The sequence below is a fragment of the Ursus americanus genome, chromosome 18 (genome assembly GCF_024610735.1).
Source record: "Ursus americanus isolate L20-20 chromosome 18, mUrsAme1.1.p, whole genome shotgun sequence".
Taxonomy (NCBI): domain Eukaryota; kingdom Metazoa; phylum Chordata; class Mammalia; order Carnivora; family Ursidae; genus Ursus; species Ursus americanus.
Window position 1 is genome coordinate 52,112,136 of NC_142144.1, and position 27,865 is coordinate 52,140,000.

Sequence of the window (27,865 nt, forward strand, 5' to 3'; positions counted from 1 at the left end):
GTTTTAATAGGTTTAAATTGGTTTACTGATTTCAGATGTGATAAAACACTTTTTTTTTGTTCTGCTTTCTTACATCATTTATGTTTCAAGTAGCATTTTAAATTTCACATCTCATTAATGCTGTAAATTTAATGCAAATGAAGTGTTTACCCAAACTGTGAAAATATACAGCCAGGATTAATGGTGGCTTATAAACAAATTAGCCACAGTCAAAAGCATGGAACATACAAATACAGAAATCCCATGATTCTAGTTACAGGATGACAGAAATAATTCCAAACACTTCAGAATTTAAATATTTTTTATGATGCATATGTTTGCTGCTCTCAAGTTCTGATAGCAGAGCGGTTTGAAATTAACAGTGTGCAAAATATTAAATAGGGAAAAATAGGCTATCATGAATAAGAAAGAGCTGGTATAAACTGGCTCTTCGTTCATAAGTTGTACGCGCGTATGTCGCATCTGTCTGTGTTTTTACATATGTGGTCAGCCTGTGCAGGGACTCACTCATGCCTGCTTATTTTGCTCTGGACTTGCCCACCTAGCTTCTGTCGTGTCTCTCTTAGCTGTGCCTCATGCGGAATTTCCAAGTCCTGCCCAGTTGCGGACCAAGGTAGCCGACCGCACAGATCAAAGGTCACCACATGCAGAGTTCAGAGAAAAATCATAAAGATGATAGCTTATTCAAGCTACTTGACGTTGTGCCAGATTTTTAAAAAGCAAAACAAAACAAAAGAGTGAGAACTAACTGAAAACATCTGTACACAGTTACGAAAATACCAAATAATAATTAGTGGTTTTGCCCGCCATTGGCTTTTCAACATAATTCTCTAGAATGTTGCTTTTTTTTCACCTCTAAAATTGCTGTAATATGAAATGTGTTATAATTACTATAATATGGTTCTATTTGACAAGTGTATATGTTCACTGTGTTTTCTAAAAACATATGTAGGATTTATAGGTTTAGAGACTTGTTCTTTTAATAATCATTCCACATATTTTCAGAAATATTTTTACCATGGGATTGGCATTATTCTTTATGACACATCTCTATTTTCTAGTTAATTTTTAATTCAGAGACACATGCGTCCATTATTTAAACCTTTGGCCCCAAACACATTTAGATCATACCCAGTTCCATGTTTTTAGAAGCAGTCTTCCCATCTCCCTGTGCTAACCTATGGCGGCTTTAATTTTTTTTTTTTTTAACATCACTTATGACTAACGTTAGAGGCTCAGGGAATTATGATCACAAAAGTTCATCATACAAAAGTTACTTCTTCTTTCACATGTCCCAGGACAAATCAAGAAAACTTAGCAAGCATCAGGAAAGCATGAGTCTTAAGGTAGATGGAGTTCTGAGTACATTTTAATTGAAATGTTCTAAAACTGCAAACTTTTCTCATCAAAGACCACCACTTCTTATTTAAGTGGGCAATGTCAAGTGAAGACCCCTTATAATATAAATGATATTTGTTTGGTCAAACGCGGTTGGTATTTATGGAGCATACGATGCATATTGATCCTTGGAAGAGAAAAGCTATAGAAGCTTCAGAGCTTAACATGTAAGGTTCAGTTCTATCGAGAATTGGCATTTACCAGGCACAAGGATAATTTGCCCTGTATATAAATGGAAGACTTAGTGCTACTTTTTGAAATGAAGAAGCTCAACATGCCACATTTATAATGAGCTACCCTTTTGAGGCATGCAGAAAATACATGTACACGCATCTCGTACTATACATGAATATTCCTGAAGTAAGTTTCCACTTAGAAGATTATTACTTTTATGCTTTAAAATTTTAAAAGAACCATTGAGCTGAAGTTTCAGGCTTACTATCCAGGAACAGAGGGACAGAAATAGTTTAAGTGACTTCAGTAGAGTAAGGGTTATGCTTTCCCACAGAAGAAATGAGATTGATTTACTGTGTCCTTTCATTACTTTACAAAGATTTAAAAGAGACCACTCTTGTAACAGCAAGTTCTAAATGCATTTGGTTTAAAGCACTCAGTGATGAATGAAAAGGAAAATCAAGGGGTACATGAAATAAAGGTAATCAATCATTTTATATTAGCTAGGAGAAATTCAAAATTAGAAAGGCAATGGATTTAGTCTGAGAGAGTTCTTTTAAACATTCCCCATAGCCTTTAATATACATGACCCCTTAAGAATAAATATTGTCACCAGGTACATTCTTCAGTTTATTGGCGGCTGCTTTATAGAGATTTATCCTTTTAGGTTATGAAAAGTATTGATGTGCATTGTGCAGTGCTATTTTTTTTCTCAGAAAAGAACTTTAATATAGCCTACATAAATTAGGGTTAGCGATAAATTTAAAATTGTTGAATAATTCTGACTAGCTTATAAATAATCTTTCCACAAGATGACAATAAAGCAGACCTTTCAATATAGTCACTTCCAACACACAGGGATACTGGCCTTTTTCAACTGAGATGGTCAGTGTTAAAATTAACCCTATACTCCACTTGTAAGAGTAATACATCGATATTGGCAAATTTGAATCCTGAAAGTATATGCTTTTATGCCCATCAGCTTAGTACATATACAGCTGTTAGTAGTAATTTTGCATCTCTGTGCTCCTTGATAATGGTTATTACTGATTATTATCGGTCACTAGCTGACTTGAAATACTAGTTTTTTCTGACACAGGAATTTCACCTGTCACTGTAAATATGATATCTCATTTGAATCTACAAAATAAAAAATCCATAATCATGAAGAACAGTTCAAAAAGATTCATGTAAACCAGTTGGTAATTTGCCATTAAAAACAGCCCTCTCCGATTGGTCAGAATAATCGGCTCATGCCAGCCGATTGGGACTTGAAATTTTTCCTTTATCCCCCAACACGATCTCATGTGTTGTGTGGCTCACGGTCTGCAACTAGACTGTCTGTGGGTTGATTGGTTTAGTTCATGCGCTCACTATTGGCTTGGGGAGATCTTAAAAGCAGACCTCAATTGGAGCTCCATTCTTCCTGAACTTTCCTATTGGAAGGTGGTGTAGTGGCTTGGGGAACTCCTGGGCCCTGCTTTGGCAAACTGAACTCTGGAGTCTCTCCTGAGAAATGTCTGTTTTTAATGATTCGGAACTATTTCAGAAGTGTCAAGGATCTTCTCTCTGACTTAACTTCGCAGAAGTTTAGCAGAATGCAGTGTTTTCCTTTCCTTGTAGGGCACGAGCGCACTGAGCACATTCATCGTGATAGGCAAGGAGGGAACTACACATCCCAAGTTTTGTCTCTCTGAGAAAATGGAAACTCTATAGCAGAGTGTTGGATGTTGCTCAGAAAATACAGAAATGATTTTCTAATCCAGTCTACCGATTCTAGCATAAATGGCGAATATGAGACAACTTATTGAATAGCACCAGTTCCTTATCTGGTCAGCCTCATAATGAATTTGTTAAATCGTTGCTCGTGTAGGAAGTTGCGTGATCAAAGAGGGTCTAGTTAACTTGATTTTCACCCTTCTATTTGAGTGTAAGGTTATAATAAAAATATAAATCTTTACTATTATACATCAGTACAACATACAAAACAATCTTACTGCAAGTTGGAAATAAAAGTTTGTAGCTAAGAAGCTTGTTTGGAAATGAAATATTACTACTTGAACCAGCTATTGAAAAGGATATCAACTGTTGCTGTAGATTTGAGATTTTGATAAAATAAATGGGAGGTCACTTTTGCCTTTCCAAAGGGGGACGACAAAGGCAAGTAAGCTCTAGTTTATAAGGTGGAAGGCTTATTTTCATCATCTCTCAAAATTATAATCTCCTGACTATATACAGTACTTATTATTAGAGCTAGTGGATGCATGGCCTGATCAACTCAGGTCCTTGCATTACGTACACAAGTGCATGGATTTTACTGGTGCTTGAGCTTCAGCATGTATGTAACGTGACTCTTGCATGACTACTTAATGCTATTATTTCCATTGCAATTACTGGGCTACCTTGTAGCAAAATATTTTCAACACGTTCCTTGATATAGTTTTGAAACTCGAATTTGGAGGTACTTTTCATGACACTGGACATTTCTGTTATACCAGATGGCCTTCCTAAGACATTGTCTCTGTAGGGTATTTTTTTAAATTAAGATATTAATTGAAATTTTTTTACAGTGTTTGTCCTGGCAAATGGCAAAACCAAAGCTAGGTACATTGAGACCACTGGAAAGGTAGTCTTTTATTAGAGGCAAGCAGTTGAAAGGACACAAGTGGACTATGAACAAACTTTTCAATAAAGTCAGGAAGCAGGCTATCAACACTTGGGCTGTTCTTATTGTGTCTGTTATCATAATTGACAGCTTGACGTAAAACCCTATCACATGACTTCTGGGTAGGTATGTAAATGGATAAGAGGTCACTCCTCACATATGCTAGCTGGAGAGGAAACACATTTAAAGGAAGTTTCAGTCAAAATAACGGCTATGCAAATGTTTTAGCTTTTTGGCTAGTTCTTAAGTTTAAAAAAAAAAAACCTTCCCTGGTTGGTTTTATTATTCATTTATTTATTCACTTACTTTGAGTAGTTATCAAATGCTAATATCCAGATAAGCCATTCTAATTAATGTAAAAATAAAGTTAAGTTTACCGTAACCTTAAATTTCGGTCCACAAAATCACAAGGGAAAAATTATCTTCTTCGCTGAAAATATTTACTTTAAAAGATCTAAGTTGAATCAGGGAAGTAGAGGAAATTCTGAAGGTTATAATTATAGCCATTTTAGCCTTAACTATTCTTGGGCTGTGCATGAAGGACAGGGTAGGAAAAGAGCAGTGATAGGCAAACTAGCGTCTCGGGTGAGAATCGGGGATGAGGAGTTCGCAAGTGTGGTTTTACTGTTGACACAAACAGGGCATGTCTGACCTTGGACAAGTCTGTAAACTTTGCTGTCCTGTATCCTTATCTTGGAAAGAAAAATGTAAAGATTGAATTACACAATCTCTGAGTTCCCGGGAAACCTTACATTTTACAAGTTCAAGTAGTCTCCATCTAAAAAAACCTTCATTTTCTGATACTTATGATTCATGGTCAGTTATGCTTACTTAGTTCATGGGCTATGCATACCCATTTAAAGTAATTCTACTGTACTAACTCAATTAAATATCAAGAGGCATGGGTTTCAGAAACTGACATTGGAATTTAAGGTACCAGGATGATCTTGAATATCTTTTCTTTTTTTTAATGTGTTATATGTCTTGCATATAACAGTTTCATTCTGAACATTTTGCTTGTTCGGTAAGGCTACGCCCTATTCATTCAGAGGCCATTTTATTTGCTCCATGGTGAGTAATTAATAATAGCAATAAAATAAAATTCTACTACTCTAAGAGTTAGAGGAGAGTTTGGATATTGGAGTGTTAATCTTTTTAAGCACCCCCTCAAAAGCACCTCTACACCTCAAAAATCCGTTTCCTTGAGGCTATCTGGAGAAATGAAAAAAACCTAAGAGAACGTAAAAACCTACCTTTCAAGCTATTCCCTTGAGGGTCACTGTAAACTTAAAAAAAAAGTGAGAAAGTAAATTTGCCTGTGTTGATTATTCTGTTTACAGCTTAATGGTTTATTGGTTCAACTGAGAGCTGTTGTCATCATGAGGGACTGTTAGGACATTGGCCTGTTTGCTGAGTCTAGCAAAATAGAACATTTGCTTACCTTCTTTTCTTTGTTCCCAAAGCTAATTGCTAAGCATTTGACAAAAGCCCCGTTAATAACAATGGAGGGCCTTCATTTGAGTAAACAAAATCTTAACTCTGAAATCACAAGCAATATTGATCCCTTATGGCTGTCAGCTACCTAGGTGACCATGTGAGTGTAGTGCAGGAAAGGCTCATAACCCAAATCTTAGGTGTTTTCCCTTACGTAGATTTTTTTTTCCTTGTGTAGATTTTTGAGGGAATCTGGCTGGACCCATCCTTGTAGGCAAGGAACAATGTTCTCATTCCAGAGACTTTATAGAACTCCATCCTAAGAACATATGCAGTGAAAACTTGACCTTCACCTCTTTCGTAGTTATTTGGACTATTTCCACCTTCACCCTTTACTCATAGCTGTTTTTGGAGGAGAATCTTCCTTCTTTAGTTCCCCTTCTGCTTGCTTTTGGAATTCCAGGTATAATTGTTTTAATATGAATTTTACCTTAATTTTCTAGATAGTCTAATTTCGTATTGGTAGATGCGTATAAATTAAAGCATTAACATTATTTATGTGACTGTGCATTTCTACAAGGATATGCATGTGCTCAGGTCTCTATATCGTTACAAAAATAAGAATTGCTATCCATCTCCATACAAACGCACAACTTTAATGGACTAAATTTCTAAACTAATCAGTACCTAGTGTTGTAAGTTTGATTACATTGGAGAAAGCAAGTAATTTCCTAATTTTTGAGGGAAAATACTTGGAAAAGCCATTGCAGTGTTACTGAAGCTTAGGTACCATTTAAAATTAACGTTTTAAAATTTAATTTAAAAAGAATTGATAGCTAAAGTATGTAACACTGACTCTCACAGGACAGAAACCAAGGAATCAATCATACCAAACTATCACCTATTATTTTAAATTTATTTAGAGCACAATGTAAAAAGTTTTTGTTGTTGGGGATACTGACTTATACTAATACTAAGAACATTAAACATGCCCCCAAAAGAAGCTTTAATACACCTAGTATTAACCTTTTATCACCTAGAATCTATTCAAAATTTGCTGAGTCAGAACTATGTTTGTCAAACAGGGTCTTCGTAATTGATCTTATTAGGAATAAAGTCACGGAAATCTTTAGTGAAGAGGTGATTTCTGTTTTAATTAGAAAACCACAGCATCACCTTTCAAATTTCACTTTATCAGGAGATTTACCAATTCAGAGATCCTTTATGCAAAAGAAGGTTAATTAATAAATTAAGACCAAAAAGCCTGGAGAGGCTCTTTCTTGCCTAAGTGACTTGGCTTAAGTCATTGATATCATGCGTGTATAAACCTGTCGCCTCAAAAATTTTTGGAAATGTTGATAAATGCTACCTCACAATCTAAATAGCTAAGTAAACAGAATTTATATTTTTCATTTTTGGTAATGGAGAAGAAATTAATTCAATACAGATTAATATCCTGCCACTTTCCTTGGCATCTAAATTATTGCTAACTACTACATCCAGTGATCATTTTGTATGGATTTCATATTTTCTGTTTGGAAGAAAATATTCCTATTGAATTTATCTGAAGTATGGATGAAAGTGAATAGCTATCGTCAGGTTTAACCCCTTTGGGACTACTCTTAGGAAAGAAAAACCCCAAAATATATTGATTTTAAATGCCGCATATATGCCCAAAGAGAGCCCACCTGACAGTTTTTAGGATGGTAAACAAACAATAAAACATGAGCAACAATGTGAACAACAAAAACCTAATCAGTTTACAGATGCTTCCTTCCAAGGAGACACAGCGGTCCTGTGACTGTTTGTGAGACAAGTCAGTGAATCAGTGACTAATACTGAGGTTCGTCTGCTTTGTGAAAGCATCTTTTTCTGAACGCTTCTCCAATCTAAGCTGAGAGCCCCACAGAAACTTACCTGAAGTTAGCAGAATTATCATGAGCTGTGCCTGGAGAGACACCCCCATTCTTGAGAATGTTTAATTGACTGAAAACGAGGATTTTCATTGACTAGAGCAGAATCAAAAGTGGTCCCTAACGTCATCTTTACACAAGCTCCAGGGTTTTTTTTTTAACTGTTTTTAGATTATTTTCATAGTATTGCTTGAAAAAAAATGTGTTTTGAAATAGACAATTGGCTTAGAGTTGCTGTATTAAAAAAAAAATAAAGTTCAGGTTGCCCCATCACATTACGTTACTGATCAGATGATTCATCTGGAGAACTTGAAAAAAATCTCACCATGAAGTTTGTGAACTGTTTGATCTTAAAACTAAGCCAAGTATACATTTTCTCCATCATGCAAGTATGATGGTCCGTTTTAAGAATATTTTTCATTCCGATTTAATTTCTTTACTGGTTTTTGGCTTCTTTACGAACACATTCTGAGAAGACTCTACCTATCTATCAATCTATCTGTCATCTATCTATCTATCTATCTGCCTACCTACCTACCCACCTACCTTAAGGGAATTCTTTCAGCTCTTTATAAAATTATTTTCAACTAAAATATCAATATAATGAAAAGACATGTTTTGGAAATTTTAAGGTGGTATTTTTGGAGACTCATAGATCTATAGAAAAGTGTGCAAAACGATCATTCTAAAACTCCAGAATCACTGTTACTTAGAATGTGTAGAAACTCATTGGTCTAACAGGAAAAGTAAAGGTTCTTAATAGCCAATTTTTTTTTAGCCATAACATTATCAGAAAGGATTACAATAATTTATCATTAGTTTAAAGGCACTTTGGCTGCAATCATCATCTTGTAGAAATCCTCACTGAAAAGCAGCAAACAGGGTTCAGCAGGTCGCTGTAAGTCATCTTTTCAATGCGAGATGCAGTTAACATACAGCAGGGCTAGCTAATGATTAAAAACCATGATCTTCTAGTGGGGTTCCCCTCCCCCCCCGGCCCGAGCCAGATAAGTTTACTTTCTTAAGCATAAAAATAAGCAATATATCTTTTCAATAAATCTGCTAGCACTGTAGAGCAGCCGGGAACCACACAGAGCTGGATAGGGTTACTCGAACCCTCTACCGAAGGGCAGAGCTGATGATTCTGAGATCTGGGAAGAATTCGTTTCAGCTTGTACTCAGAGCATTCCTCGCTCCATTCAGATGGGGTAAAGCATTTTAAACGCCATTACTCGGAGTTTAAAAATAAAAGTAGAAATTCTTATCAGCGCTTCCTAAACAGTGCCTCTTTGGCTTAAACAAAATTAGGAAACATCTAAAACGGAGTGTCTTGATGCTTCCAAACATAAGCTAGGGAGAACGTAGAGGTGGGGCCTTTACTCCTCTAAACTGCATGTCTCCTGTGTTTTACAAACTGCATGCTTAAAGTTATTGATTATTTTACTCAGTGCAGATGATTTGGTATGTTGCATAAAAAGAGCTTTTTTATTTTCTTCCTAAAATATCTCTCTATTGAATATTAACGTTTGCTTTTATTTCAGCTCAATTTGTACTCTAATAATGGCTAATTGTGATGTTCTAAGCACTCGTTTCTCTTGTATGCTTTAATTAATAGAGAAGCATATTGCAGTAGCTTTTTCTAAAAAAAAAAAGAGTCTAGGAAGTTTTGCTTTGCAGAGTAAGGTTTTCTTTTGCTTTTTTTTTTTTTTTCTTTAAGTTGCCTCTTGGGAAAGTAAGGTTAATGCCATGTACAATACTAGTTTGCATGTGTTCATTTAAATACTAAAAACTGTAGTACTGCTCGATCCATATCTGACTGCTAGGTTTCAATTGACAGCTGAGGATTTGTGACTGGACCATGAATCAAAACGGCAGGCATTTATACCCCAGTACCAGTGAGGATACATTGGGAATTACTTGGCAAAGGTAACATTTTAATTATTTCCAACCCTACACTTACACCTAAAAATTACATGAGCTATAGTGTTTGTTTTTAACTAGCTTTACAGAAAATATATGTTAAAAATTTAGTTGTTTTGGCTTTACCATCCCTCTCTCCTTTCCCTCCTCCTTTCTTTCTTATGTAAATGCAACTTCAAATTAATTTGGGACTGTAGCATATGCTAATTGATTATTGGAATTTCTAAGTGCTGTCAAATGTTTTCAATAGTTTATAAGTTGGGGGAGGGGGCGGGGAGAAGATTTGACACCTAGATCTTAGGACCTGAAAAATGAAATCATAGTTCTAGGGAAGATTTTTCAGCTATTTGAGGTTTAATAAAGCATTGGTTTTTCGCATTATAGATTCTTCTCATTTCAGCTCTTTCCTCTACTGCTGACTTTGAACCATTTTACTATTCACTTATTCAACCCTGTCAGAAGGGAAAAGCTAGAAGAAAATTTTCCAGTTAGTCAATTTAACTGTTATCAGTGGCACTCATTAATTTTGGAGTCAGAAGATTGTTGAAATCAATGGCTAAAGAAAGAATTTGGTTGAAATAAAGTTTTAACCTCTGTTCATTGATATGAATCATTGAGAACTGAATTTATTTGGTTGGCTGAGAAAATTATTCAAAAACTTCATTTTCAAAACTAGTTTTGATATTGTCTCACGTATTGGTTTTGGAAAGTAAGTAGTGCTAAGTCGGCTTCTTATGTATTATTTTAATAAAGAATAAATTGTGTCAAATTGACAAATTAAATAATTAAAATTCATGGCATAATCATATGTAATAAGAGATAGAAGTTTATAGAAAAGAGTGAGGTAATCCCATAAGGAGTTCACCAAAAGTAGAGCCAACAGAATTTTCCAGCCCTGCTATATATAATTGTAATGCCTATGTTAAAAGTACATACTCCGATATCCGTTGTACGCGTGCCTCCCATCTCCATTTTACTTGAGAGAAACTGTGGAAGGGTAGAGTTTAGAAGAATTCAATTAACAAAAATGTCCAGTTTTACTCAGGTGAAAACCACAAAAATTATTTGGAGTCCGTTTTAAAAACTTAATGAGTTTTTATTAATACGCTTGCTAAAATGAGCACAATCTGACTTTTCCTCTTTTTAAAGATTGGTATTAGCATCCACTTTAAAATGTATGCATTTTTACGTGTTTTAAGTTTTTCTCCAAGAAGCTTATATAATTCCTCCATTTGGAAAAAAAATACAATATATGCTTATAAAAAAGAAAATAAGCGCAAGGAAAGCATCTCATTTAAATAGTCTTAATAAGAATATGAATTAAATCCAATGAAAATGTCGTCTTTAAACGGTCTTAATTATTTTTAGGTTAATTTAATTGGATTTGATAACACCATGACTGGATTTAATTTCATTAAATAACTTCCTTATATTCCACGTTCTCTCTGTCCATCCGGAAAATGGACTGTGTGTGCGTACAAACCTTACCGTATTTATAAGAATTGCAAATCAGATGAAGTCTACTCATGTTTTTAAATGTGGCTATAGCTGTGTGAACTTCTAAATCTGTGGATTATCGATCGACATTTACTTCTCTAAAGTAGGATAGCACCTCTATAAAGGACATTAAAGCCAAATAAAGATGTAAATTACTGGTGATTTGAAATATAACTGCACCCAGTTCCTAGCCATTTTTTGAATCAAAATTTGATATCCCAGAAAGGGAAAAGGTGAGTGGAGAACGAATCACCACGGAACACATGGATCAGAGTGAATTAATATGACGACTAAACTCAGTTCTTAGGAGAGCATTGTTCATGTTACAAAACCCCTTCTTGTTGAAAAATTGGTGTGGTAACCAGCTTCAGGTTGGAAGGAGTTGGAAAGAAATTCAGAACTCATTTTGTTAAGATTTTTTTTCTTCCCCTGTCAAAGATAGTAACACTTTTTTTGATTAATAGATAATGATATATAGAATGGCTTTAATACTTCAAAAATCTTTAAAAGGTGGCTTTTGGTTTGTTCCCTTTTTATCGTGATTCAGAAGGCACATCATTGATAATGGCGGCCATCACATTCCCGCATTCAACAGGTATTTATTGAATCTCTGTGGTAGGCTGTCCCAAATGCTGGGTGACTGATACAGGTGCTCACAGTTTTGAAAACCTACGTATCCTGCGGTTTACAATAAATATGCTCAAATAAGACAGCAGTTTGCTTTGCCTTGTAGTTTTGTTGTTGTTTTTTTTAAACGGGCATAAGTCGAGTCCATACTTGATAATACGGATAGGCCGTGTCCGTGGCACAACATATTCATAACACACTCATGGTTTATGGTTTGTGCTGTGTGCTTATTTATGAAAACGCATGTGGTTTTTTTTTCTAGAAAAGATGTTGAAAAAAGAATCATAAACTTTTGCAATATTACTACTTTTAAGGCAGACAACAGACATCTAAAATCATCAGGGAACTGCTACAGCTTTAAAATTATCTGATTAAATTGAAAATATCTGAGAAACGTAGAGCCATTCAACCAGAGAATTAAATAATCTGCCTTTGTCATAATGGGATAAAAAAAACTATCAGGCTATTTTTGTGGTGGTTGTTGCTTTTTGTTTTCAACAAAAGGCAATCCCTGGAGACTTTGTAGTAGAAAAGGGCAAAGCAAAGAAGGTGTTTGGGTTTTCCTCTGCGTTTTGGCTTTGCTGTGTTTTATTTTGTTTTGGTTGTTGTTTGTGGCCATTACTTTCTTAGTACAATCCCTTGTCTGAGGCGGCCTCCCTTTCTGCTTTAAGCCAATCCTTGTGTAGACGTGTTTCCATGTCCCAAGCAGCACCTTGTGCACGACTGGAAATGGCAGTGCCTGGAGAGCTGGGCAACTGTAATCAAAGCTGGAAGATTTCCTCCGTTCTCCTCCCTCTCTGCCCCACCCCCACGCCAGCGGAGAAACATTCCCTTAGGAACCAAGGCGGGCTCCATCGGAAAGTTTTCACAGACTTACTAGGTTGCAAGCTTGAGGGTGTTTTGTTGTTTTGACCTTAGAATTTTGTGAGCTCTGTGTGTGTGTGTGTGTGTGTGTGTGTGTGTGTGTGTGTTTTGCTTGCACCTTGAAAATGTGAATTTTTCTGTCTAAGCCAAAGGTTACTGCAGTTAACCCAGAGTGAAATCCGTTGGGGAAGGGCTCATTTCTTGAGTCAGGCTTGGCTCAGCCCTTAGGAGGGTAATAGGTGATGAGTTGCTGATGCTGTTCCAAAGGGTACTGTTGTGTCTGTGCTGTGTCCCCCGATGTGGACAAATTACAGTGTGGCGTATGTGAGTTATGTGGGTATGAACAAACAGCCGTTAACTCCCTCACTGGCTTTCCTTTTTCTGAGACCATAGCCTGAACATGGCTTGTACTATCAAGTATGAGAGAGCAATATAATTGAATGAAAAAGAAAGCCGAAGGACAATCCAAGAATAATATAAACACAAGTTATTTTAAAACATCGGAGGGAGTGCTTTATGCAAAAGAGAAACTGGATTTATTGTTTCATTCCCTCTTCTCTGCCTTCACCCCTTTCAAGAGAGGCAAAGCCACAAGCGAGTGGCTGGATGCGTCTGATGGCTTGTATAAACGTAGAAGAAGCCTTCAGATGGCTAAAATAAACATGTGCGCGTTACTGAAGGATATGTTTACACAAACCATTTGCTCAGCCTCTGAAATAATGAATAAATGAAGATTTCACCGAAATAATTGGAAGGATTTTTGTGTCTCTGCTGATGCCATAACTGAATGGCACCGAAGAAACTTTTATCTGGTACTTTCCATGTTACATGTGTTAGCGGTTCCTTTCTCTGAGTTGAATACTTCATTCTGTAGTTACTTTACACGTGTTTTTGTAAGAAATTGTCGTTTATTACTGCAATTCTGGAGAGTTGCTTGATTTCCCAGGAGAAATTTAGCAGCCAGTAAAGATTATTTGGATCTGGTTGGTCAGGAGAGGGGAGGGCCAAAAGGAAGGACTAAGAGCATTCATCTCATACATAGAACCCTATTTGCATAACACTGTCCTCAACCATTTACCATCTCCGTTGTTTTGTCCATAAACAGTTCTTTGTAAAATGCATGTCCTCAGTGATAGAAGAATGAAGATTTAAAGAAAAATAATCTTCAATATTGGGTTGCAAACCACGTTTGTATGCAAATACATGTGTGTGCATATGTGATGTATATACACGCGTGTGTGCATGCACACTTGTGTGCGTGTGTCTACACACATAACTAGACGTAGGGCACATATATGATAAGGACAGTATGTTTCCTGTCCTTAGGTAGTATTAAGAGTTAACTCTTATTTCAACATTATACTTAGACCATCCCTCCAAATTCACTAGGTTAGCATTTCCGGCTTTCAGTCTGTTATCTTGACACATAACTACAGCACAACAGCTGGGTTGTTCCTGGAGTTCCTGGGGGGAGCTTTATTCTCAGAGTGCTGAATTTCCTTTTCAGCTGTCAGCTCTGAAGTGTGTTCAAAATGTTCAACTTTTTACACACCATTCTGGGCCCCTAGCGCCGCTCTGGGACTATGATAGAAATGCTGAGAAGGCAGATGAATGGAAGCATCTTCGGTTGGAGGAGGAGGACTGCAAAAGCCAAAAATGCACATGTCCCTTGTTTGGTAGTGGGGTCACTGACTAGTGTTGTTCTTTGCATCTGAGTGTTCTTTCTAAAAGAATCGCTCCGTTCTCCTCAAAAATTGTTTGCACCTGTTACGAACTAAAAATGGTACCGTTCTCGAAAACAGTCTTGATACGGTGTTCACACACACTCAGTATCAGTGATCTGGCTGTTGAAAAATACATTGGGATTTGCTGTCGTTTTGCCTAACTTTCTCCATGTATAAAGAGAGATTTGCACAACACAACGTTTCCTTTTTATCTAGGAAACTCTTCAGAACACTTCCTAAGAAATTAATTGTATTCCAGCCAGACTTGCATGCTGCCATCCCACAGGAAATGGGTCAGCAATCCATTAAGATGCCATTAGATAATCTAATTTGGAACTTAATCTCTAAATTAACCATGCTCCATACTTGAAGCATACTTGAGAGAAAGAAAAAAGTTTACGTTTGAATCGATAGGGGAGCCGAAGCGTGAAGAAGGCTGTTTGTTTTTTCTGTAGCTGTGGTCACGTCTCAAGCCGTCTGGTAACCAGGAGAAACCAGACATGATGTAATTCCAGATTGAACTTGAACTTCAGGGACTTAGGATAGGGGAACAATGGACCATAGGAATCAATAATGTCCATTTTCCACATGATTATGTTTGGAGCTTTAAGTTAACCTTTATGGGAGAAGCAGCAGGATCTGCAGTGTGACCAAAATGAGATGATCCAGAGACAAGATGTTAGAGGAAAGAAAACAACTTTTTCCGGGATATTTTCTGAGCGGCACTGCAGATTCCAGCAGGATTAGAAAAGTTCCCCGCTCTGCAGTAAACCGGTGGCCTGTTCAGAGCACTCTTTGTTCGCTTAGGTAGGACAAACTTAATCTTATGTTTCCTGTCAGATGATTTTTGGCTGCACTGCGGGAGAGGGAGGAGCGTGATTCAGAAAATTCCCAAACGTAAACCTTGCTGATTAACCCTTTGCAATGAAAGAAGCACATGAAACACCTACTTTATTTGAAGATGTTTCAGGGAAAGCGCCATATTTACATATGCATCACGTCGTGAGGAGTCCGCCGCCCTCAGCGGCCAACGCCCCTTTTATTAACTGACCTTTTTGATTTTCCTGTTTGCAGTGCTGTGGGTAGGTAGGTAGGTCGAGAGTTTTTAGTCATATTTACTTAGATAGCAAAGCATAGGAAGGAGTAAATGTACTCATGGACGTCAGAAAAAAGGAGAGGCAAAAAAGCCCTTTTGAGTTCAAGAAATTGAAGAACACGGATTTTGAATATTCGCCAACTGTCGAAAGTTACAATTATTCTCTCCTTTGTTAATTCTTGTTTTACATGTAGGAAGGTTTTGTTTTTTTTTTTCCTTTTGCACATGTGGTTCTTTCTGCACATGTATTAGCAGGCATGCTGTAAAGATGTGTTCAGTTCCCTGATCACTTGTGATTTTACGATTCGGAATTCCGATACAAGTAAGTTCTGTTACTTAGAGGTGAAATCGTACAAATGAACGCTGATTTTTGCTTTTAAATGAAAATCACTTGGGAAAGAATCGCTTTTTGCTTTTGCATAAAACTTACATTTCTTTTTAATTTCGTACGCCTTGGGTGATTTTCTCTAGTGAAAGGCACTATTTGGGAGCACTATTTTTGTAGAGAATTTTGTCTGCTGTGGAAGACTCACATATGCTAATAAGGGGAGCAGTAGCACTTGTAACAATAGCATTGAAAGGAACCCAGGGATAGAGAGGAATACAGACTAGAGAAAGGATGGAAACCCACATGTAGGGTTCTCTGCTGTGGTACAGTCTGTGGGAGGAGATCAAATAAGTACTGGGAGCCTGATGATGCTATATTTTTTAATTGGCTGAAACCTCCCACAGCTACGTAAGTCGTTACATATGTATGCATGTGTGTACTGTAATTTACTTACAAGTAGCCATCTTTGTAGTAATTCTCTATCTTTCATTTTCAGTTCTAAAACATGAAAAATATCAAGCATAATTTAAAAAAATCTACTTCACTTGGCCTATTTAGGGGAATTGTATTTTTCTTATGTCTAAACATTTTAAGGAAATACATTCTTGTTACTTTTAAGTATATAGATTGCCTTGTTGAAGCATCTTCTAGGATTTTGCAAGAGCTTTTTACTTAAAGAGTACAGTAATTATAATGAGCACATTTTATCGTTAGCTGCAGTGGTCCAAACATAAGGGCTCTTCTTGCCCTGTGCTCTTCACTAGATAACATATTTCGTTGGCAGAAGTCATTATTTTACTTAGAGAGTGCTAATACTCACACATGGTAAAGTTAACATTCAATCCAGCATGCTCCAATAACAAAACACATCTGAAACAATTGAATATAAATTAATGAGCTTTGATGGCCTACTGTTTTGATATGGTATTTACAAAATCGTTGGTCCCCATGGAGTAGCAATAAAGAAGGCTATTTACCTACTTAGTTAAGAAACAAATACGTTTCTTTTTCATTACTATGAAGTGCTATTGCTTGCAGTTAGAATAATTCCACGAGCCACCTGCAGTTTATGATATTTGGTGTTTCCCAGAGAGCCCACAAGAGTACTTTGCAGTTCAGGTAAGAGCTGGCCAGGGAGCTTTCCGATACAGATTATTACAAATAGTAATAATCATTAGAAATCATCTTGCATGCAAATAGGATCATTCAGATAGCAATAATGATCCTTAAAAATGGGGGAAATACATCGAAGAAATCCAAGACCTGTGTAAAGCACTTTGTATATTTCCATACTAGTGTAGCCTCATCTGAAGGAGAACGCAATAAGCAAGTTATTGCCATACCGGCCACATCTGTACATACATAAAAAAAGGCAAATATTGTATTCAGCTGAAAAGAATCTGGAATTGGATAAATAAAATACAGTTACTTGTGTTGAAATTTGGACTCAAGAGTTACACTTCTCTGGGAGTCTCAGGTGTCTAAAGGACATGGACCTTAATTCATAGAATCTCTTCTATAATTTAAGGATAATATAAATTCTTGTCCAGTGATAAAAGTAAAGTGTGTTTCACGAAAGAGGGAGATGAGGTAAAGTGTGGTGGGTAAAAATGTAGATTCTAGAACCACACTGCTGGAGTTCACATCCTGCCCTCTGTGACTTAATAGCAGCATGACTTGGGCAAGGCACTTAACTTCCTAGCTCCCGTTCCGCCATCTGTAAAATCAGAATAAAACTGGTACTTTTCTCATAGATTCACTATGAGGACGGAAAATTCATAGAACAGTACCTGGCAAATAATGCACACCATGTGAGTACTAGCAACGAGTGTATCTATTACATGCCATTTTTTGATTCTAATACATTAATGAATTCTTAAATATATTCTTATTACATGATACCATAATAATTCTCACAACTTTTTTTTTTTTTTTTAAGTAAGCTCTACACTCCACATAGGGAGTCCCATACTCTACCCACGGAGCCAGCCAGGTGCCCCCAACATATAATAGTTCTTAAACGTATAGGTACTTAAATACCACCCATATATTCCTTTGACTGAGCCAGCATGTTTTCACAAGACGCCATCTATATCATTTGCATTATGTCGAAGTAAGCAGCCAGTCCAAATGCATACATACACAATCCAGGATCCAGGACAGCATGGCTTAATTAATACTTAATTAACCTGCCCTTGATTGGTTTTTCCAGGTAGATTTTAGCTATTAATAGGGGAAATTGTTTATTGTGCATTTTGGGAAAGATACTAATACCCGTGTGTTAATTATAATAGCAATAAAATTAGGAGTATTCAGCTAAGGAAGTAAAAAACTTTTCTTCTTGGGAATATTTAAAACAGGTGCAAAGGAATGAAAGGTAAATCCTTCTTTTCAGGTAAGGTCTTTATTTTAGTTATTTTCCGTGCCTTCTAGGCCATCGCTTATTTTTATTGCTATCTGTAAGTAATGTAGCGCCGAGCAGAGCTGAGGTATTCCTGAATATATAAAATTCTTTGTGCTTCATTCCTATTATATTTTTGTTGAGCTTCTTGAAAGAGTACATACTATCTTTGAGGCAAATGTGGTAGTCTTATGATTAAATCAGTATGGGCAATATTACTGCTCCCCTAAAAAGTATTAGTGAGCTGGATACTTTCACATTTTATGAAATGCTTGACAAATGGGTGACCCAACGCATTATCAGATAAACGCAGACTAGTAATAACTGAATTTCGCCATTCTTCAAATAGCTCTTATTTCAAGACGTTGAAGTGAAGCCTTTGACTTTGATTCTTTACTCAGCTAATTACTCCATATGTTCATTTGGCACTCCATGGTTCTTGGGTGGTTACTGAGGTAAAAGCCAAGGGCCCAGTCCTTCTGGCCTAGAAGACACAGTCTTGCATATAGAAAGCACATGTTGACTTGCCCAGGGCAATTTTCCCTCTTTCTTTCATTGAATGATATAGAGTCTATTTACTGCGTGTAGATACAAAGACCAACTGCTTTATCCAGTTTATCCAAGGATATGAAATATATAAATAGTGTATCATTTTTAAAAGGAAGAAGTGGGTATCTTTTTACCCTGTAATCCTCACCATAAGCTCACTCTAATACAACTTCAACTAGATTTGTTTTCAGAGGATATATATTGAATTTCAGAGTTGCTTGATCACCCAGACCAACGACATATTCTGTGCACAAGTCTCCCACACCATTATTTAGGTTATGATCCAGCTCTGTGGGGCATGGGACGTCCACTGTGACCTGAAGCAAATATTGCCTTTGGGAACTCTGTTCAAAAGTTCTTTCGAATCTAAGGTTGATGTCTGACCTTCCAGGGAAGCAGTATAATATAGTTAAATGGCCATGGGAATCAGAACTGTTTCATATGTGAGGTCTAGGTGGGTACCTGGGGCAAGTTTAAACCTCTCAGTTTTCTCATCTGTGAAATGGGGATAATGACAATTTCAAGAGTTCATTGAGAAAATCAAGTGAGATAGCAAATGTAAAACACTCAGAATGGTATCTTGCTCATAGTAGGGCCTCAGCATGGTTTTTTTCTGGAGGTTTCTCCCTTTATGCTAATTCTTTCCACCTGAACTATACAGAGCAAGTCTACATTTCTTTCCAACTCAACTGTTGTGTCTTCCCTGTCTCCCTTCAGCTGTTCCTCAAATGACATAATTTGGTGAGTTTCTTCATCAAAGAAATGTCATAGAGTTTGTTGCTCTTGAAGACTGATGCCTAGAAGCAGCATAGTGCTTCAGAAATAGTCTGATCAGGGTAAAATGGGCCGTCACCTCCCATTAATACATCTTAAGGTCAAAATAATTTGTTTCTTTGCTTCTTCCCGTTTGGGACAGCCACATCGTGCATTTGGTGAAAATAATGTGAAAATAGTATCTATGATATCAGACATTTTTTTTAGAATTTTGATTGAACTTGTATCTGTTCTGTGTATAAGGAAATATCTCATTATATACATAGAGTAGAAGTCATTAGGGTGAATTCTGCTTTGTGTGAAGGTATAGTCAAAATCTCTTTTCTGCTTTTTTCATGCCTCATTTTTTAAAGTACTTTATATTCTTTTCCTTTTTTAACGGTATGGCCTATATATATTTTCTAAAGATGTGCTTTCAACTTTTAGTCGTGCTTATCTTCTGTTTGCCTAAAGAAAAGGTGATTTGGTAATGGAGAATGGGATGAAAGCAAAGTCTGTGCGTGCGTGAAGATCTGTTGTCGAAGTAGCTTAACTTGACCTTGAATATTTTGAGGTCTTTCCATTAGGTTCGCACATCTCATAATACGTAGAGGCACAGATCATTGGATTGGACATAAGATAATTCTCATTCGATTATGAATTAAGGCTATTAAACACTTCACATATAACTAGTTTTGTATGTGGAGATAAATATGAATATGTGTGTTTATTTTACCCATACTGGTGATCACCGGCATTGATTTATATGGAGGGAGTTAGATACGCAAAAAGCACGGTTGCCTGAAAAACTATGCAATTTGAGGCATTCACTTTTTGAGATGAAATGATCTAGGTTATTTTGTTTGATTAAACCCTTTTTTACATTGTTATCATAATCTTCGAATTTGTTTTATCAGATTTTTTCATTGAGACTACCAAAAAGCTCTAAGAAATGTCTGTGCCATATAGTTCTGAACCTAACCTATAAATTGGCAATAAGAGACTTGTAAAACTCATATATGAGGTCTGCATAGTGTTAATGTTTGAGATTTATTTCCCCCCAAAGGTTCATAAACAGTATTGACAAATATATTGCACACTGCCATTTTGACATGGTCATAATGTAGGATGGGAGGTTTGAAAAGTTTAAGTAAACATCCAAATTGAATTTGTTAGATATCTGCAGCAAGAGTCCTGTTAGTCACTAGAATCAATTTGTTTTTATTGAGCATTTTCCAAAGAATAATACATGTCTCTTTTTAGAACCACGTAAGAAAGCTGTTGCAAAATAAACCCCAAATTCTTGTCTTTTCTGCCATCAGTTAGACTTCTCCATTTAAGGACTCCATCTATTTTCAATCATCAAAATATACTTGATTTTCCTAAAGTATGCAATCTCTGATTGACTTTCCAGAGCTCATTGAATTTGGGACTCCCTTTTGCAAAGGGATTTGCTTGTTGTTGACACTGTCTTTCACCGTCAAGGATCGTCAATCTGAGCTAGTCTTTTTGTTTTTCATACATGCTTCCCATTTCAGGTTAAAAATAATGGAGATCTGTTTCTGTAATTTATTTTATTTGCTAAGAAGTAATTAGCATTAGCAATAGCCAGGCTCTACAGGGATTGACAAGATAGTCATTTTCTTTATGCAGCTTACCTTTCAGTCGGTAAGACAATCATAGGTACAGGTGACTATAGCTATGAAGTAATAAATACTCTCACAGTACTGCATAACCAAGTGCAGTGAAAGTACGGTTGAGGGGGAAAATAGCTTTCATGATGGATCATGTAACATTCTCTCCCAATCAATCACGCAAAGCACAGAAATGGAAGATGTGTGTGGGAAGAGAGAAATATGTGAAAATAATTAAGTCTCTTGGAAAAGGTTTCAGTAACAACTATTCTAATTCTTGAGAATTATGACTTTTCAACAGATAACGAGGACATATCTTTTTTAGTTTGGATTATTCCTCGCTCGAACTCTTACTCGATTATTCCTCAGTCGTTAATTTTGGTTAATACCAAACGTCTCTAATTTTAAGCTCCTGCCTCACCATTAGCCTTGCCTTCCTTTTATAGGGGGCCAAATCACAATGTATTCATGCAAATACATGATGGTTAGGAACCCCACTTTTTAAAAATGAGCAGGGGACGACCGCAAAGAATGCAGTTGTCCCAAGCAATACAGATTGGGTGGGACTGGGAACAGTTAAGTGATTTGTTTGTTTATCCAAAAATTTATTGAACATCCACCCTGTGCTGGTATTATATCAAATGGAGAACGAAAAGAGAGATGGACTTTGCTATCATGGAGCTCATGATCGAATCATAAAATCCTTCCGGCGTGACATTTTTCTGTTGAAGTATCGACTCAGAAATATGCACTTAGACATGTACTAATGGGACATATTTTGTGTAGAGATATCACCAGAGTAAAAGAATGAGATATATATATATATCTTGATATATATATATATATATATATATATATATATATATATATATAATAGATATATCTATTAACTTGAAGGAAAAATTTTGTAAAAAAAAAACCAACTTGGATTAAAAAAAGAAGCTGATATATATATATATCAGCTTCTTTTTTTAAACCAAGCTTTTTTTTTTTTTTTACAAAATTTTTCCTTCAAGTTAATATCCCATAAAGGTTTTTTGTACCTTTGGTCTTCATGTATGAAAAAAATGAGAGTGTCTAAGTGGATATCTACAATAATAGTATCCATCTCACCTCATGGTTTCAAAAGCAAAGGATACTACATTAAATTTAAAACATTGACACGATGTCTCCAAGTCAGGCATTGACAAAATGGGCTGTGGAATTACCAGCTTGGTGTTTTCTTGGTTCGTGATGATTTATGCAGCTATGAATTAGCTGACGTACATTCTTAGTGGAGTGTTGAAACCAGCCATGGTCTGATGAGGTATCCCCCCAAAATGTATGGTGTGCGGTGTTGTTTTGTGATCTGCAGATCTCAGGTTCTTTTCCTCCAGATGACACCTTGTTTAATGAGCGCTTACGCCAGTAGCAATGAGAGAACTGTTCCTCAAGTTTTTTTAAACAGCCCCAAATCCCACATAGGTGGAAGGAGAGTTGGTTGGAGGGGGACAAGAACCTGGTGTGCTTGCTTCCTCCAGCGCCCCTCCCACCAGATCCCAGCTCCCCCAGCTCTCCAAACTCGGAACAGCTTGGATGTGCTAACATTCCTAATTGATAGTGGGGACAGGGAGTGCCCAGGCCCCCGGTGCCAGCATTTCAAGTGACAAAAATGTATTTTTTTCTTATCATTGAGGAAAAAGGAAAATCTTTCATGACAGCTTTCAGTTGTATTCAATCGATAAGCAGGTGAAACTTTGAAACCCATCTTATCACTGAATCGCTTATGAATTGAAAGCAAAGCAAGATCCGAGTATAACTGGCAAACCATTGTGGATTTGCTGTTTTCTTTTTCTTTTTCTTTTTCTTTCTTTCTTTCTTTCTTTTTTTTCCTCATCGAAGTAGATCAGATATTTTAGGAATACACGCAGAGTTCAACAGTTGTGTGTAAGCCCGACCTGAATTTCTCCTGCCTCACCATTAGCCTTACCTTCATGAAAGAAATAGACCATGCAGCGTATGTACCTCTAAGACTTATAATTTAGCACACTAATCTCTTATGAAACTGTAATATGGAAAAAAGTTATAGTAGTAATTTGATGCCTATGGAATTTATATCTCTAATATCGTTGTAGATGTTAACGTTGTGTTTCTTCTTTTTCTCTTCCCTCCCTCCTGCTACTCTCCTGTCAACAGTCCTGGTACCTGGGCTAGCTTGGTTCCTTTCCAAGTATCAAATAGGACACCCATCCTACCGGCAAATGTCCAAAATTACGGTCTGAACATAATCGGAGAACCTTTCCTTCAAGCAGAAACGAGCAACTGAGGGAAAATGAAACACAGCAGTAGTTTAAGAAATTAGAAAAAAAAAAAAAGGAAAAGAGGAAGACTGGACAAAACAAAACAAAACAAAACAAAAAGGGAGAAAGGAAAGCAACTGAAGAAAGAAGATATATAGACCAGCAATTGCAGCACTTACAATCACTAATTCCCTTAAGGTTGAAACTGTAATGACATAAAAAGGGTCGATGATATTTTGCTGATGGTAGATCGCAGCCCCTGCAACGTAGCCTTTGTTACATGAAGTCCGCTGGGAAATAGATGTTCTGTCTCTATGACAATATATTTTAACTGACTTTCTAGATGCCTTAATATTTGCATGATAAGCTAGTTTTATCGGTTTAGTCTTCTTGTTGTTTACGCATGGAATCACTATTCCTGGTTATCTCACCAACAAAGGCTAGGAGGCAGCGTCAGAGAAGCTGGCTGACCGAGCCATGAGCCAGCCATTTTCTAAGCACTCTGATTTCTAAAAGTTAAAAAATATATATATAAAATCTCTGTAGCCTTTAGTTATCAGTACAGATTTATTAAATTTTGGCCCTTAACCCAGCCTTTTCCAGTGTGTAACCCAGTTTGAAACCTTAAAAAAAAAAAAAAAAAAAAAAGAAAAGAAAAGAAAAAAAAAGAAAAAAAGAAAAAAGGAAAAAAAAAAACAGTTTGAACACAAAGGCTCTATGGAAGAAATGCCTCTATGTAGGTGAAGTGTTATCTCTGCATGCAACAGTAAAAATTAATATAATATTTTCCCCACAAAAGAAACACTTAACAGAGGCAAGTGCAATTTATAAATTTATATCTAAAGGGGAATCATGATTATAAGTCCTTCAGCCCTTGGACTCTAAATTGAGGGGATTAAAAAGAATTTAAAATAATTTTGAACGAATTTATTTTCCCCTCAGTTTTTGAGGGCATTAAAAAGGCATTAAATCAAGACAAATCATGTGCTTGAGAAAAAAAAAATTAATGAAAACACAGCACTTATGTTGGTTTAGCTGCAGCCTCCTTGGAGGTAGGATTTATTTATTTAAAATTACTGGTTGCATCAAGAACCCATAGGGTGTACGTACAAAAGGTTCTATCAAATCTGCATTACAGAGACAAAGAGGCAGGCAAATCCATGTCACAAGGGTAAAGCTTACAGTTTACAAACTGGGAACGCCAGGGTGTAGGATATAAAAACGCACTCTTGAGAAAACATGCAATGAGGGTGCTGGACACTTGCATGGTGCTTTCAGACATTAGCCTTGTTCAACAAATTTCTTGTATTGACAGGTCTGTAGTGTGCATGGGCAGACACATTTTGCCTCTATGTCTCTTAAAATTTTAATTAAATTACTCTTTCCAGTAATCCTAATTTGCACGAAGATATAATGTCCACATTACGTGCCTTGCCTTGAAATCTAAAAACAAAAAAAAAAAAACAAAAAAAAAACAAAAAAGTGACATCACTACACTTGTTTTGCTGCATTTATTATCATTTTAAATCTTTACCATTTTTATGACAAAATATTTTGTACTCCAGACGAAGAAAAATGTGTGACATCATGGATTTTTTAGACAGTTATACCTTTATCTCACATTTATAAAGCATATCATGGCTGTGTATAGTTGCCGCTTAAAAATTGTAATCGACCAGCAATATTTTCAGTATTTTGGTGTTTTTTCTATTAACCTTTCATGTTTTTCATCTTCCAATTAATATTTGGGGGGGAGGGGTTTCAAATTTATACGAATTATGCAATACCAAGTTTTGCCTATGTAGGTAGTGCTTTTAGCTGTATTGGTTATTATAGGTAAGTACACAGATTTAAAAAAAAAATAATGTATGCTTTTTTTTGTTTGTTTGTTTTAATTGACCAAAGTGGGTACTGCTATTTTTGCAGTGTGATGAGGTCCTTTGTGTACTGAGAGATGGACAGGGGATTTTTTTTAATATACATATATATATATTCTGGGGTGGGTGGGAGGATTTTTAACACTTTCCAGTGTAGCTGTGAAGCAGTGCACCCTGAGATGGGCCTGGGCTGCAAAGCGACTGTTCTGTCTACTGTGACACACTTCACCTTACACAGGTTCCCCCTTCTCTAACTTCCCACCTGGGGTGCAAGCTGAACTCATTTCTGGTTTTCGTCACAACAAAAATAGTAAGAACAAGCAAACACAACAAATTCTCCTGGAGGCAGACTTGGCTTAAAACAAATTGTCTTATCTTTTTTTTTTTTTTTTTTTTTTGGTGGTGGTGGTGGTGGTGGTAGTTTTACTGGAAAGTTCCGGATCCACAGTGGAGAGTGAGCCTGTCTCATATTTGGCAAAAATATTGGTGGAAGAATCCACATAGCGGAGGTTTCACACTTTGGGGGTTTAACCCGTGAGTCTATTTTCTCCTACAAAACCCATCGTCCCAGCTGAAGGGATTGCTCCCACACTCTTTCTCCACCACTTCTCTTCCCCATTTCTTCGTTTCTTTGATGGTAGTGGATGATTTACCGGTGACTCACGACTTCAGATGGATGGCAGTGCACTTGGGTTTTTGTTTTTTTTTTTTAAATACATCCAGAGGATTGAACGGAGGGTTGCTATGTTAAATGTATTTGGACTTCTAGATTAAAATCAAAGTTCAATTTTTTAAGGAACAAAAAAATATTCATAAATCTTGTTACGTTTTCATTTTACCTGCCCTTTTAAACGGAGAACCCGAGCAGAAGGGAAATGTAGAATTTTCAGAAATTAATGTTCCTGTGGACGAATTAAGCCCATTAGATGCTGATGGGATTTTTTTAAGGGATGGTGCCTCAAATATATATTTGATTTAGTTTCCCCTGAGGGCTAGTGGGTGAATGGAGGCCGGTTTTATTTTGCTCTCACACCCCTCCCCCCCACCCCCCAGTCCCATTGAGGGAATTCATTACTGGAAGGAAAATCTTTCAGAATTAGTGACACATGGAGGGCTGTCTTGAGGAGCCCCCTGACCCCCTTCCCCCAGGCCACGGCCTAATAAAATAAACTGTCCATTGTTCTCACAGCATATGATTTAATAATGAATACTTTAGAACAATGCTTATGGGTCTAGAATTGTATCTGACTAGCCCATTCACTCGAGAGCCCACATGCTGACTGGCACGGCCGGATCCTCGCCACGCAAGGCGGAGAGTAAGTCCCATCATTTCTGTGATACTTGCCCTGATACAAAACAGCTCATCTCAGCCAAGCTCTTCACATATCTCTGACCTAGCAGGTGAACATATCGAACCTCACAGGACGCGCAGTATTTTTTAAGGGCAGACTCGCTCTCTCTCTCTTTTTTTTTCTTTTTGCCAGAAAATGAGCAGTTCTAGCTAAGTCAAGTTACACACTGTGGGTACTCCTGCCTGCCTCTTGAATACAAAGGCCTAGTTCAAGTGTTGCTTTTTGGTTTTTGGTTTTTGTTTTTTTTTAATCCATTTTTTTTTTCTCCTTTCCTTTCGTGAGAAAACTATTAAAGATACTACTATCTATAGAAAATCTCAAATCCACTTTTCGGCCTCCTCCTCTTTGACCAGGAAGTCTATCTTCTGACTGAGGGCCCCACTCTTGCAGATCTTGCACGCGCCTCCCTTCCCCAGAACTGCAGAGCTCCAGGATGGCGAAGGTCACCCAAGGGCATCCGGAGGGGGTGGTGTCTCCCGCCCCCCTGTGCGTTCCGCGGCGCTGTCCCGCTTTCTCGTTGCGTGGCTTTGCGGCCCACCACTCCCAGTGCCTCTGAAGTGTCCTCTGGAGGGACATGAGCGTTGGAGGCTTGTCTAAGGGAAAATAAATAAATAAATAAATAATAAATAAATAAATAAAAGGCAGTGAAGGAGACTGTACATAAAGACATGGCAAAAATCTTAATTATAGCAATATAGTGATGGGGTAATGTTCGGGTGGGCAGCTCCATTAAAAAAAAAAAATGATGTGAATCAATCTGTGAAGCTGCGAAGTAGCGAGAAGAGCGAGAGATCTTCACGAACCGCCTACCTTGTAGACAGTAATTTGTACACTGTATAGTTTTGTTAAGAATTTTTTTTAAATTAAAATTCCCATGTTTGTAAAGCTAACTTTTTAACAATTATAATGGAACTGTATGTTGTTTCCATTTTTAAAGTAAACAAGAATATTCCTTGTCCAGAGGCTGGACTTGAGTTAAAACTCTCCAGCCTCTTAAGTTATGTATTAAAAAAAAAAAAAAATCTGTCCATGTTAGGAGTTATTTCACAGATTCCTGTGCTTGAAAAGCATAGGGTACTAATCCTTTAAAAAAGTGTAAATGGAGAAAAGTTATATTTTATGAAGGTTATTTTGTTGTATTTAGTATTGGGAAAGTTGGTTTTCAGAGCATTTCAGAATGTCAGAGGCACCACTGTCTTTTTATTAGTATATACGGCCTTTAGCAAAAGTTTTTGTGATTGTTACGTGATGGTATTTAAGGTTAAGTTTCACAGAGCATTCGAGATAGGCAGAAAACGAAATCAGTGCTATGTCTCACATAACGTGTCCTCAGGGAGCAGAGTATTGGATTTGTGACTGGTAGCTTCATAAGGACTCAAC

At 36.8% G+C, this 27,865-nt stretch overlaps 1 protein-coding gene across 7 annotated transcripts in view; it reads left to right on the forward strand.

The window, feature by feature from the left end:
• NFIB (nuclear factor I B) overlaps positions 1–27,865 on the forward strand; it is a 231,226-nt gene that overhangs the window by 201,426 nt on the left and 1,935 nt on the right. For 3 of the 7 annotated variants that reach the window (XM_045780770.2, XM_045780771.2, XM_045780775.2), the window contains 2 exons: positions 9,422–9,510; positions 23,153–27,865. The exon at positions 23,153–27,865 is cut by the window's right edge and continues 1,935 nt beyond it. In XM_045780770.2, coding sequence (XP_045636726.1) covers positions 9,422–9,510; positions 23,153–23,282 — 219 coding nt within the window. In that variant the 3' untranslated portion in view covers positions 23,283–27,865. Of the gene's footprint in view, positions 1–9,421; positions 9,511–17,394; positions 17,579–23,152 lie in introns of those variants that run through there. The other 4 variants (XM_045780772.2, XM_045780774.2, XM_045780773.2 and 1 more) reach the window with 2 other exon arrangements.